At 37.0% G+C, this 13,612-nt stretch overlaps 1 protein-coding gene across 1 annotated transcript in view; it reads left to right on the forward strand.

Annotated features, from left to right (window-relative positions):
* The window catches only part of LOC134571009 (guanylate-binding protein 1-like), a 26,197-nt gene extending 13,055 nt beyond the window's left edge, over positions 1 to 13,142 (forward strand). Inside the window, exons 4-11 of the mRNA XM_063429041.1 lie at positions 2,008 to 2,117; positions 4,066 to 4,253; positions 5,351 to 5,599; positions 5,836 to 6,116; positions 6,200 to 6,412; positions 7,710 to 7,812; positions 12,392 to 12,585; positions 12,788 to 13,142. Coding sequence (XP_063285111.1) covers positions 2,008 to 2,117; positions 4,066 to 4,253; positions 5,351 to 5,599; positions 5,836 to 6,116; positions 6,200 to 6,412; positions 7,710 to 7,812; positions 12,392 to 12,585; positions 12,788 to 13,033 — 1,584 coding nt within the window. The 3' untranslated portion in view covers positions 13,034 to 13,142. The remainder of the gene's footprint in view (positions 1 to 2,007; positions 2,118 to 4,065; positions 4,254 to 5,350; positions 5,600 to 5,835; positions 6,117 to 6,199; positions 6,413 to 7,709; positions 7,813 to 12,391; positions 12,586 to 12,787) is intronic.
* Positions 13,143 to 13,612: the final 470 nt, after the last annotated feature.

The raw sequence follows: 13,612 nt of genomic DNA on the forward strand, positions 1-13,612 counted from the left end.
CCTATTGTGCCAGAAAAACGAGTTTGTTTTCCTGGCACTATAGTGCTCCTTTAATATTTTGTCTTCGTAGGGCCCTGCTCAGATTTTGTCCGGGGGCCCAGAAGGCTGTCAGTCCATCCCTGTTCCTAATTACCCGGAAAGGAAACCAACCCTAACGTGACTTAATTGGATACATTCCCTATTGAAACTATATCCATAATTGATACTTAGCATGTAACGCTTATCCCATACGGGATTGATCACACTGGGGATATGCTCGATAAGGTTTGTCATCCGGTTATTCAGATATGATATTTTTTTTCCTTTGATGTGCTAAATGTGCACCCCATGTGTCAAAATCATTTAAAGTCAATATTTTGTATTTTTTTTAAATTCTTTATTTTGGTTCGTGCATTGCAAAACTGGTGAGTTACCACGGCTCATACAAGTGTAACCTGTAGCATGTACCAAAATACAACATTAAACGTATGACAGGCATCGCGTATGAGCACATTTCAGTTTTGTTGGATATAGACAGTAAAAACATTTGCGTTTGTCAACACAGCTCTGTTCACCCGAAACACATTAGCTACTGTAGGACTATTTCGCATTCTCCATATCCCAACGCTTGGTTTGCTGTACCTGCTTACTTTCCTTTCCACCTTAACTAAGGTGCTCACATTACGTTTGTGGCATATGGCAGTATTGCCCTTCAGGGGATCTAAGACCCATCCCTTGCGAGTTAGTCGGATCCCTGGGTACCTTACCAGGCTCATTGCTTGTTGTTATTGGTTGGAGATCTTTTTAGCTAGATTGTCCTGCTTTTAGCCCTGCAGGTGCTGTGTTTTTTATAAAAAAGGCATTTGTGTGTAAGAGAAGGAGTTATAGGACGGGGTTTCACTAAGGTGAAACCTGGAATGTGTAAGTAGATAGAGAAATAGAAGGAGAGGACTTAAAGAGAAAGATCAGCAAGGATAGAAAGAGCAGAAAGAAGAGAGGAAAAAAAGAAGATTCAAAGTATTCAGCGGGGCGTCCGTGGGGCGAGACGAAAGGAGGGACGCGGGGGACCACGGGGCACGCGGCCTAGGGAGGAGGGAGAGGGGAGGGGGGGTAAAGTCAATAATTTTTACTTTTTTAAAATGTATTTATTTTTTCTAGACATGGGCATTTGCTTTTGAGATGAATTGAAAAGATTCTTGTTAATTTCGTCTGAAAATGAATGTCAGTTGATAACTTAACAAATGATCGAATGGTCATCGAACAAATTTGCTTGGCAGCATTCGGGTCATTTAGTAAATGCTGTTGCTTTTCTGAGCGAATGAGCTCCTTTGTCATTGCTGCTTCTCTGACTTCCTTTATTACACTTGGTTTACATTGAGTTCCATTTCCTTCATTTTAGTTCCTAGAGCTCATACACCAAGCTCTCTATGATTGTCTCTCAAATTTCAGTGAAGATATTTTCTGTGTTTGAGACAATGAATAAATGATAGAGAGCTTTGTATATGAGCACTAGGAAGGGATTCAATGTAAAATCATGTACAATTCAGGAAGGAAGGGGACGCTTTGATAAAGGAGCTGGGCTTGAACTTAAGCACAACAGAAAGTTTCTTTATGAACTTCATTAAATTAATAAAATATTATTTTCCCTCCCCTGTCGCATTCAGTGCTAGCGGGCTGGTGAGGGAGAGTTCTGATCTCCCCTCCAGCCCTGCAAAGCCGACAAGAAAGAGCGAGGCATGGTTCCTGGTGCTATGATCATGGCACTGGGGAAACATTTTGCGATACCCCTGTGTGCCCTGGGACGCCTTGGCACACAGTTTGGGAACTGCTGGTTAAGTCATGGAATATATTGCTGCCAACATGGCCACCAGTGAATTGCACACATATCGTGAATTAAAAGAGGTAAATTACCATCTAGCTAAATGAAAGTATGAATGAACAGTCTCCATTATACTTATAACAAAACATATTATCTAACAGCTCTGATCACACAGCCAGTCAGATATATATCTCTCATTTTATTTGCAGGGTGACACCAAAAATGACATTTGGATATTTAGCCTTGCGTTACTGCTGAGCAGTGCTCTCGTTTATAACAGCATGGGGACCATCAATCAGGATGCGATAGACAAATTACAGTATCCTTTTATCGGCAAACCATGAAGAAAAATAGTGAGATGATGTCGAACAGATGATTTTGACTCTTGTAATTCTATTCTCATATACAAGTCTAATGTCTAATAGATTCTCCCATGAGAACAAAGAAAAAAATATGTATTTATATTGTAGGTTTCAATATCAGCTTTATTAACTAAAGTGTGAATTTTCCTGAATTTTATATGAATATCAACATTTTCCTTTTAACTCTATTTCCAGGTTACTTCAATGTTTGCCTAAAACCCGAAATTCACTTTGAATTCACTTTAATCCTCTACAATTCCCACTTTAGTGATTAATCCTTTAACAGACTCTTTCAGCCCTAGCCTGCTGAAAAAACTATATTTCTTTCCCATTCATTAATTTCCGTAATTTTATTCCAGTGATATTTAAATGATAGCCCCATTGCTTAAAGTATTGAATGGATTATTTTATAATTCATTATATAATATCATTTAAAAAAATAAAAGCAACATTTACTCTAATAACCCGTGATATGTTTAAAGGGACACTACAGTCATAAGAACAACTAGAGCTCATTGTATTTGTTCTGGTGAGTAGAATTATTATCTTCAGGCTTTTTGCAGAGCCAGCAACTGCAGACATGAACAAACAGTAAGATTTTACTATATTTAGGGAGGATGGGGGAGTCAGGGGGGCTAGATGGTGTTTTTAAAAATGATCAGGAATGCATGTTTGTGTTCCTGACCCTATAGTGTTCCTTTAATGATGTTAAGCCATGTACAATAAAAATAATATTATACCTATATACACCAACATACACACCTTCAGAATTATTCCCTAAAGTGAGAATTGTTGGTGATTTAAAAATGAATTCATAATTAATTTCAAATATAAGGCCTAAGTAGTCATACTGGAAATATCATCTACCTACCTTAAATCTGAATTTTAATTCAAATTAACTTTCTGACAATTCCCACTCAAGTAAAGACCTGATAGAGCTAGAATTAATTATAATAAAGATCATATTTGTACCACTAGGGGGCTCTCATTATCCATTTGTATAAAATGTAATTAAACTATGGCTTATACACAGTTGAAAATATTAAATTAGTGAAAGAATACAAACATATTACTCAGCACAAGATAATCAAATGTAGAGGCGAAGCAGTACACTATACACGATCCCTATTAAAATACTTAATTTGTATGCAAAAAAAAATAAAGAAAAAAAAAGATATTTACACAATAACTAGCTATATATTAGAATATATCATTGGTACAGTGCTGTGGAATACGCTGTGGTCCCATAAACAAGAATAGTGTCCACAGTAGGAATTAATATTTTTTTTAATTGGGAGAGAGTGATGGAATGTGAATGTTGCTATGTGCATTCACACCTGGGATCCAGGAACAAGTGATGGGACCTGAGGTCCCGTAGCACATTATTCATCAAATCTCAATAGGGGGACTTGGAATGACACCAATATTTTACCTTCATGTATTTACAGATATATTGTATCATGAAATTACACTTATAGGGACAATTTTGAGAAATTTTGAGAATTTTGTTTGTGATTTCGGACAAACATTTACAGTTTGTTTGTCATTTCTCCACAATTCCTGCTTTGGTAGATATTTCTGATGAGATTTTAAATTTGGGCTGGCAAAAGATATGTGATGCCAAACATGTTCTTCATTCTCATGTAGTCAATTACTGAAGTATATCAATATATATAAAGTATATACACAGTATGGCGTATCAGTGTACAATGATGTGCAGTCGTTGTATTTTAAATTACTGGGATTGAACATCCCCAACTATGTTTAACCCCTTAAGGACCAAACTTCTGGAATAAAAGGGAATCATGACATGTCACACATGTCATGTGTCCTTAAGGGGTTAAGGGATTTTTCAGGTTGAAGAAGAAACACTGAGATGTTTGATTCCTTACTCTGTTATGTTAGCTTTGTAAAGCAGATTGCAGATTTAATCAAAGTGAAATCTAAAGATAATGATGATGAAGAGGCAGATTTTTCAAGACATTTCCCCATTTTCATCTGGGCCGTGAGGGACTTTAACCTGAAATTGGAAATAGATGGAAAACTAGTAACAGAGGACGAGTATCTGGATAATGCACTTAAGCTGCAACAACGTGAGTACTAATTCTATATGCTATTATAATTACCTTAAATCTGAAAATATGCCTATGATAAAGAGACTAGGGCCAGTGATTTCTCTGTTTTTGTTGCAATGTACTTGCTTAGGTTGTCTCTAAATTAGAAGGGTAATCCAGACATTGACACCAGGCTCACTGTGCCTAGAAGGCTATCAGCTACACTTCACTGACGAGGCTCAAAGAAGGCTGAAACGATCATCCGTGTTTGCAGTTCTTCTCGTGCAAAGAGGATTTGCTAGCATTTTGGTTATGGACTGCCCTTATGGGTGGGATCAGTCTGATATGCAAATGGTATAGGTTCTCTTTGTAATGGCACAAGTCAGCAAAACATTTTTGAGAACTGAGTGGGTACTAACGAATGGCAAGCTACTAAATTTCTCTAAGCTTTTAGCTTTTGACCGTTCTTAGTTCTCATTCTCTGTTTTTGTTCCAGTGATTTTTTGCTTTGACAAATTAGGGACTTATGCCTCAATTTAATATATTTGAAAAAAGACTTTCAAATTATTATATATGTTTTGATAACTTTTAAAATAATTTAATATTTTAAAAAATATGTTAATAATTTGTGAAAAATGTATGTAGAATATCTGTTTAATATTTTAAATATAATTTAAAAAATATGAAAAAATAATAGATAATTTGAAAAGCCTATTCGATATATTAAATTAAGGCATGATTCAAGTAAAACTCCTTTAAAACACCACACCAACTAACTGGTTTGTGGAAAAGCTGGTGCTCCTCTATTTTGTAAGAATATCCTAGTGGTTTTTACATGCCCCCAAAGCAACAGCGGCCAAACTAACCCAGCTCTAGAACTCATCTCCTGGGTTGGTCAGCTACATACTTCATCTTGTATCCTAGGGGGCTAGAGGTATGGTCACAACTCAAAATTCAATCAAACTAGTCATGAAATAATGACAATTAAAAATGCTATACATGGCTTATTCACCGCGAGCCTTTGGTGAATAAAAATGTAGTCCTCACTAATAGAATAGTAAGACATGGCTTGTAGCATAGGCTTTAAAAGGTTTAAGCCTTGCTATATATAACTATATATTTTCCTCCCCCAATAGCTGAAAAGACTGTTAAGATACAAGAGCTGAATATGTCCAGGAATCGACTCCGCATGTATTTCAGAACTAGGAAATGTTTTGTGTTTGAGCGTCCATCCGATGACATCTCTGCCCTACAAAGCATGGAGGAAGTGCAAGATCAAGCTTTAAAATCTTCCTTTGTGACCAAGTCTAAAGAATTCTGTCAATATGTATTTAATAATGCTGACATTAAATATTTGGATGGGACACGCGAAGTAGATGGGAAATGTAAGTTATCTTGCAAATATTAATAATGGCTTTCTTATAAGCAATTGCAGCATTATAAAATTATAATAGAACGTTATAGATAATATCTGTGATCCACGTATAAGTATAGTCGGTAAATATTTTATTTTTCTAACTGTCACTTTCTGTAAGACAGCTATATCACTAGAGTATAACCTTTATTTGTGTACACAACATGAAAATATTAATAAAAAAAAACACTTTTGTCATATTTTTAGGTCTGGGGTTAATGGCAAAAAGCTACACAGAAACCATATGCTCTTCAAACATTGCCTGCATGGAAAATGTAGTGATGAGTGTGTCTGAGATAGAAAACAAGGTGGCTGTTCAGGAAGCCTCAAAGTACTATGAAGACAAGATGAAAGAGAGAGCTACCTTTCCAACAGACACCATGGAGACTTTTATGGATTTGAGTGGACAGTGTGAGAAAGAAGCTCTTGAGATATTTATGAAAAAATCCTACAATGATAAAGGCCACAAGTTCCAGATAGAGTTCACAGTGAGTCCATGTTCTAAAATATAAAATGAATGATGAAAATAGGTAGAATTGGTTAAACATTATCTACGTCTCTTTTTAACCAGGGAATTGTACATGAGAAAAAAAGTGAATTTTTGAAGATGAATGAGACGGCTTCTCGTAATCGCTGTAAAGAACTTATTGAGACTCTTGCTGGGAACTTTGAGAAAGCTTTGAGTGAAGGTTTGTACACAGTACCTGGAGGCCACCAAACGTTTAAGGAGGAATTGAAGAGGATTGAAGAAGAATACAACAAGGAACCAAACAAAGGCATTCAGGTAAAATGTTTTTGTTTTGTTTTTTGTTCCTACATTCTTTTTCATTTTTTTTTTTAAATGTGTGTGTTTTTTTTTAATATTCTATACAATATCAGCAAACTGAAAAAAAAAATATATCAATAAATTACAAATATTTTACAAACATAACTATTTAGGGGCACCACAAAAAAGTACATGTGGACTAAAAGAGGACTAACAAGAGATAACAAGGATGGTCTAGTATTTTTCCATCACATACTGATAATGATTTTACACCAAGAACATTTCAATTATTATCAATAAGTATTAGTAAAATACGGATAATAGTTGAGGATAAATATAACTTTTTATTTCATCACATTGTTTTAGAAATTCAGGTTTTAAAAACGTTATGTGGTCTCTCTACTTTACAATATTAAGTTAATAATCACACAGTTTAGCTCCAATAAACAGTAAAAATATCCTGTTAGAAAAAGCAATACTAATTCAGATAACATTGAAAAGACTAAAGTACTTTATTTGTACTCAATTATTGCCTTGATTTAATTTTGTTGGTAACTTTTCAAATGATTTAATATTTTGGATATTGCCTATAGGTATAACCAAAAAAATAATCTTATCTCCCTCAGATCTGGGAAAAGGCCCGTTAGACATAACACACACAGGACAACGCAATGTATTTCAATATTTTCCTTCACAGCAAAGGGGATATATAGATTATTGGCCTAGGGTGTTGCACTTTATTCAGCCAATCGCAGATTGGAACAGTATTCTTTGCAATCCAAGCAATTCTAGAACATCTCGTACAATTCAAGCTTGCACAGCATAACTCAAGGTGTGGTGGAATACGTGCTGTGCAGGCAGTGCAGATGCCCCATCTAAGCATTTTAACCCCTTAAGGACACAAGACGGAAATATTCCATAAGGATTCCCGTTTATTCCAGAAGTTGTGTCCTTAAGGGGTTAAAACATTTCACTGATACGGCTAAAAAAAGTCTCTAATCATTATATATAATTTGATGCATCTAGCAAAAGCAATAACATTGACCCTAACAGAAACGAACAGACATTTATTTAGACAAGAAAGATAGTAGAACATAGGAAAAGGGAAGTTGGAGAAAGAAGAGAATATGACCTCTGGGAATTAAGGTATCAGCACATCAAATTACAGAAGACACACAGAAAAAAAATGCAATTGGTTAATTAAGATAGATTAGCAGATAGAAGTATGATCATGTGATGGCTAAAGCTGAAAATCAATAATAGTGGGACTTTATTCCAGGAGTTTACAATATATTTAATTAAATTTTGTTGACAGGGAACTCAAGTTCTCCAGGAATTTTTGAAATCTAAGGAAATGATTGGAGCTACAGTTCTGCAGAGTGACAATGCCCTGACCGAGAAGGAAAAGGAAATGGAAGGTGTGCAATGAGAACATTAAACTTTCCCCAAAGTACTCAATTCTATCCTCTATCCAAACTAGACTTGTGCACGGAGAGAAACGTCAGTTCTACCAAATAATTTTTTTTCAAAGATAGGACATTTTTCGTGACACTCTAATTTGAGCCAAATATTAGTTCCGCTCACCCTAATGTCAATGGTGTGATAATGGGCCAGTCAGTGTACCACAAAATAAATACCTAATTTAATATTAGGGACATATTTTGCAGTATACTGATAGGAGGATATTTCCATTATTTGGTTCTCAGAGAAAGTGAGAGAATGTAACCAATAGAGAGAAAAACAGAAGGAGCCTTAAATAAAAAAATATATATTTACAATTGATCTAAATATAGACTTCCCCTCTGATCCTCCAATCTTTCCCTCTATTGCTCACATCTCACTTGATCTCTTAATAAAATTAACACTTAGTGTCTTAGTTGTCATTAATGGTAAATTTTCAGGCTGGACAAAAGTGGTAAGTGGTGTTCCTCAGGGTTCTGTTTTGGGACGGCTTCTATTTAACATATTTATAAATGATCTTGAAATAGGTATTATAAGCCATGTATCAGTGTTTGCAGATGACACAAAACTTTGTAAAGTAATAAAATGTGAGCAGGATATTGCTTTGCTGCAGAGGGATTTGGATAGATTGGGGGACTGGGCACTAAAATGGCAGATGAAAATTAACGTAGAGAAATGCAAAGTTATGCATCGGGGTTAAGAATGCACAAGCAATTTACACCCTAAATGGTAGTGAACTAGGGATAACCACACACAAGAAGGATTTGGGAATTGTTATAGACAACAAATTAGGCAGCAATATGCAATGTCAATCTGCCGTTGCTAAGGCCAGTAAGGTTTTGTCATGTATAAATAGGGGCATAAATTCTCAGGATGAAAATATAATTTTGCCTCTTTTTTTTTTTTTTTTTTAATTCTTTATTTTTGTAGTGCAAATAAGAGAACAACATGCCTGGGGTACCACGACGGCATTCCCCATGCGTTTTCAAAACATTTATAACAATCAGGAGTATGTTAAAGCTTGCACATTTTTATATTTAGTGTTCAGTTAATCAAGATAATTCACAAATTAACTTTTGTGGAGCATAAACGCAACTTAGATAGGTCATATAAAATAGGCAAAACATTTCTAGAAATAAGGTTGCTTAGGTAATAGTTATATCTGAGTAACATGCTGGACAGGGCGCTACTGCGATTGCTTGTGTCATGATGGTTTGGTTACATGCTAGGTATTGCGCAGTTGGCCTCGTTTAAATGTTAATTGATTATATAGACGGTGAACTAGATTATTGTATTGACCCCTGGGGTCGAGCCAGCTGCGTTTAGGGTAAGTAGATAATGCTCGCAGGAGGCTTGTAAAATAAAGAGGTATACGTTCCGGCAGTTGGTGATAAATTAAAATTATATATGATTGTGAGTAGGCGGGCTCGTCTAGACTTTGACTAGAATCTACGTTTGATCATAAAAATAATTAAACATCTAACTAGACTAGAGAGGAACGATAGCAAAAGATAGAGTGGCAAAACTTAACCGTTGTTTATTCCCCCCAGGAGGCCCTCCTTTTGCATATTAGCAGACACATTTTGGTTTAATTATAGTGCCAGGACAACCTGTTTAATGAATATAAGTAACTAGTCAGGGCAAAGATTTAACCAATAAACTAAATAATGAGCTGGATTACTAAACAAAATTATATTACGTTATTGGGTGAAGAAAAAGTCAGCAGTCCCGGGTCCCCCCATGCAGCCTCACTCAGCCTGCGCCCTCCGTGGGCAGGGTACAGTCCAGTGGTAAGGCACTGTGTTGTTGCTGCCGCGTGTGTTGCGATTGCCAGCAGTGAGTGGGCCAATCAAGTCCCGTTCTGTCCCTCAGGCTGTGGGTGAGAAGATGGTGGTCTGCCTTCCAGTGTCCTCTGGGGTTTTCTGCGTCTGCTATGAGCCTTGTCCTGCTGCATGTCTGCGGGCTGGGTGTTTCATGGTTCCGGGGTTGGTAGGCAGGAGGCTCCTTGCAGTGGGCGAGGGGAGGGTGCCTTTTGTTCCGGGCTTCAGCTCCCTGGGTCTTTGTGCTGGCAGACAACTTCGGGTTAGTCGCTGGTGACAGGTACTATGGTGCTTACTCGACGCTTACTTGACGTTTTCCCTCCTCCATCTCCATCTGCATCAGCTATGCCGCACATGGCCTCCGCCATCTTAGGTTTGGGCCCTGGGCCTGTGTGCTCCGCCGGGGCTCTGCTGCCACGCTGTGAGTGCGGCTATGGGGCGAGGACCGGGATCACCCCCCCGGTCCAGAGGGGGGAGGAAACAGGGCCGGGTCCGCGGTGAGTCGAAGTGCCGTTCAGGCTCCGTTAGGCAGGATAGTGGGGTGGCGGCCGTCCACCCCACTCACCGCCGGCTAAGTTCCCGCTGTTAGTCGCGGAGATCTCACCTCCGAGGGACTAAAACTACCGGAGCCAGCCTCTCCTCGGATCCGGTAGCCTTTATGCCTTATGGGTCGCAGTGGTAGGTAGCTGTGAGAGCTGTAAAGCTTAAGTTTCTAGCAGAATTGTTTGAACTTTGCAGGAGCCGAGCTCTCCTGCGACCGTCCATCTTGGCGGCCCGGCCCCGCCCCCCAATTTTGCCTCTTTTTAAATCGCTGGTAAGACCACACCTTGAATATGCTGTGCTATTTAAGGCACTTGTTCTAAAGAAAGATATCATAGTGCAGAGACGAGCTACAACATTGATAAAAGGAATGGAGCATTTTAGTTACGAAGAAAAGTTAAAACATTTTAATCTCTTCAGTTGTGAAAAACGGCGCCTCAGAGTGGATATGATAACATTATACAAATATATTTGGGGCCAGTACAAACCATTATCTGGAAATCTATTCATAAACAGGGCTATACATAGGACACAAGGTCACACATTTAGGCTGGAAGAAAGGAGATTTCATCTAAGGCAAAGAAAGATTTTTGTCTTACAGTAAGAGTAATAAGGATATGGAATTCTCTGCCTGAAGAGGTGGTTCTATTAGAGTCCATACAGATGTTTAAACTGCAATTAGATAAATACTTACAAAAACATAACATACAGGGATATAATTTCTAATTAGTGGGTTAATAGCTGCTTGCTTCAAGGAGACATCTGACTGCTATTTTGGGTCAAGAAGGAGTTTTCTAGTTTCTTGCAAAATTGAAGGTCCTTCAGACTGGGTTTTTTGCCTTGTTTTGGATCAACAGCAAAAACATATGTGAGGAAGGCTGAACTTGATGGACGCAAGTCTCTTTTCAGCTATGTTACTCCTCTGCTATTATTCATCTTTTCTTTTTCTAATCAATTACCTCTTCTTTTTTGTGCCATGGGCAGAATTCCAAATATTGACATGTTCGGTATTGCACTGTTTGGTTTGTCTATAATTCAGGTAAATTTTGGCTTGGGATTTAGGAATTCAGCCGAACACGTGATCAGATCATTTTCAACCAAATTGCAGTTCAGTCTGAAATGAATCTCAAAGCCTAATCCAAGTTCAACATGTATCACCTGTTACCTCCAACGCAATGTATAGAATGTCACATTACTTTCTCTTTCCAAAACAATGTTTGCCCTCTCATCTCTTAATTGTATCTAAAAATATGGAATGTCATATCATCTCTTAATTCTATCTAAAAATATGGAATGTCATATCATCTCTTTTTCCTATCTGAAAATGTGGAATGTCATATCGTTTTCTTTATCCAACCACAATGCGTGCCCCAACTGATTATATAGAACGTAATACTCAATTCTCTGTCCAGCCAACATGTTTCCGTTATTTACTAAGGAGTGTCTTAAAACACAAATAGCTGCTTCTTTCCTGTATTTTCTAAATCACTCCCCACAGACCACTCTTGGTAACATTTATTCTTTTAGTGCAACTTGTTGTGCGGTATCATGGAGAACTAATGCAAAGTTCTATTTTGGCCATAAACCTCGATTCTCTATTTTTATGACCAAACAATACAGTAAACCTTGCTCATTTATGTCAGTAATGGGCATCGTCTGATTTTAATGTTTTTTGTTCATGCTATAAGGAACAGTGATGATTTTTGGCCTAGTGATTTCCCAAGGAACAATGACAAAACTACCTGTGCTATCATCACGTCTGCTAATAAGAATTAATTTTTCAAGACACAACAATCATTAATTGGGGCTTTAAACAGACAGGTGCATGTTGATTACTGATGGCACAGCAGCCACCTAACTTTAACTAACTGTAGAATAACGTGTAACTTGTAAAATTGCTCACAAAGAGATATATTGGGTAAATATAAGAGTATATATAGGAATGTTCAGCAGGTAAGAAATAGGTGGTTGGGTAATGGTTAAGATTGGGCATCAGAATGTACCAAACAACCAAATTACCAATTTTCAGATACAATACTTAGTTGGATGAAGTTATAAAACATCTATTTTTGTCAGCTCAGCTTTTATTGGCGTAAAATTTCCACTTCAGTTTAACCTTCCCGTCGGTCCACTTTTTAGTTCATAGCCTCCATATTATTCTCTCTCCATTCTATAGCGGAGAGAGCAATGGCAGAAGCCAGAGAGAGGGAAAGGAAACATGAGGAAGAAAAAGAATCCCAGAATAAGGAAAAGATCAAAGACGACAAGAGGTCATTGGAGGAGAACGTTAAACAGCTGCTGGAAAAGGTGGAAAGAGAGCGGAAGCTGATGCAGGAGCAAGTGGAACGCATCATTGTTGATAAGGAGAGGGTGAGAACTGATTTCTTTCTCTGCATCGATACCGTATTCTTCACCATATCACCTGGACTTGTGCATTCACTTAATATCATTGTATCCTAAACTTTGTAATTCAGTTTATAATTCACTATATTTAGTAAATTAACACTATAATTTATGATAAATAAATTACCAATAAAAAGTTACTTATTTTTGTGTTTTTATATTTTCTTAGGAACGAAAGAGGTATGAAGATCAGGGGGTTAGACGAAACGCCAGCATGTACCAGGCCCAGATTGACGACCTTGAAGTAGAGAGAAAGCAATACTCGGAACCTGCTTGGTACACACCCATAATAGAATCCATAAAATCTGTCGCTAGTGCCTTTCTTCCTAAAACAATTGTCCTGGCTGGGGAGGTGGCAAATGGAGTTATGACTAGTTTTCTAAACCAAAAAAAGGAGGAAATGGGAAAAAAATAGGGGTGCACTGCCATTGTGAAGTTACTGCGTATACTTATCTTAAAATATCTTGTAAATGACAGTGCAGCTCAAAAAGAAAATAAAACACCTATTTGTATGTTTAATCAAATGCAATTCTGATATAAGTCAAAATACTATAAATCATTGTATCGTGCTGGTATAATTAAAAGTGCAAGTTATATCAACTAAGCTGTGACTTTTTCAAGTGCAACAATGTATACCATAGGGGGCATGGGATCTTTACACTAAATAAATATAAATGTGGTATCAAAGTACTCAATACAATACTCAATAGAAATGTATTGGTCTTAGCAATAACTTATAATTCACTGTGATATATTATCTAAACGGTGACAGTATAATGCCATATATAGTAAGAGGGCAGTAAAATATACAATATATAATGCAGAGAAATGTAATTGGAATATTACAAAATATATTTTTAGTCTTATGAAAATTGCAAACTGATAATAAAAATACTTTGTGGCACTTCACCTAAACAGTAAAGCGCAAAATCCAAAAAAGTGTAGACAAGTATATAATATAAGAACACAAAGTGCCTATATATTAAATACAATA

The sequence above is a fragment of the Pelobates fuscus genome, chromosome 8 (assembly GCF_036172605.1).
Source record: "Pelobates fuscus isolate aPelFus1 chromosome 8, aPelFus1.pri, whole genome shotgun sequence".
NCBI classification, from domain to species: domain Eukaryota; kingdom Metazoa; phylum Chordata; class Amphibia; order Anura; family Pelobatidae; genus Pelobates; species Pelobates fuscus.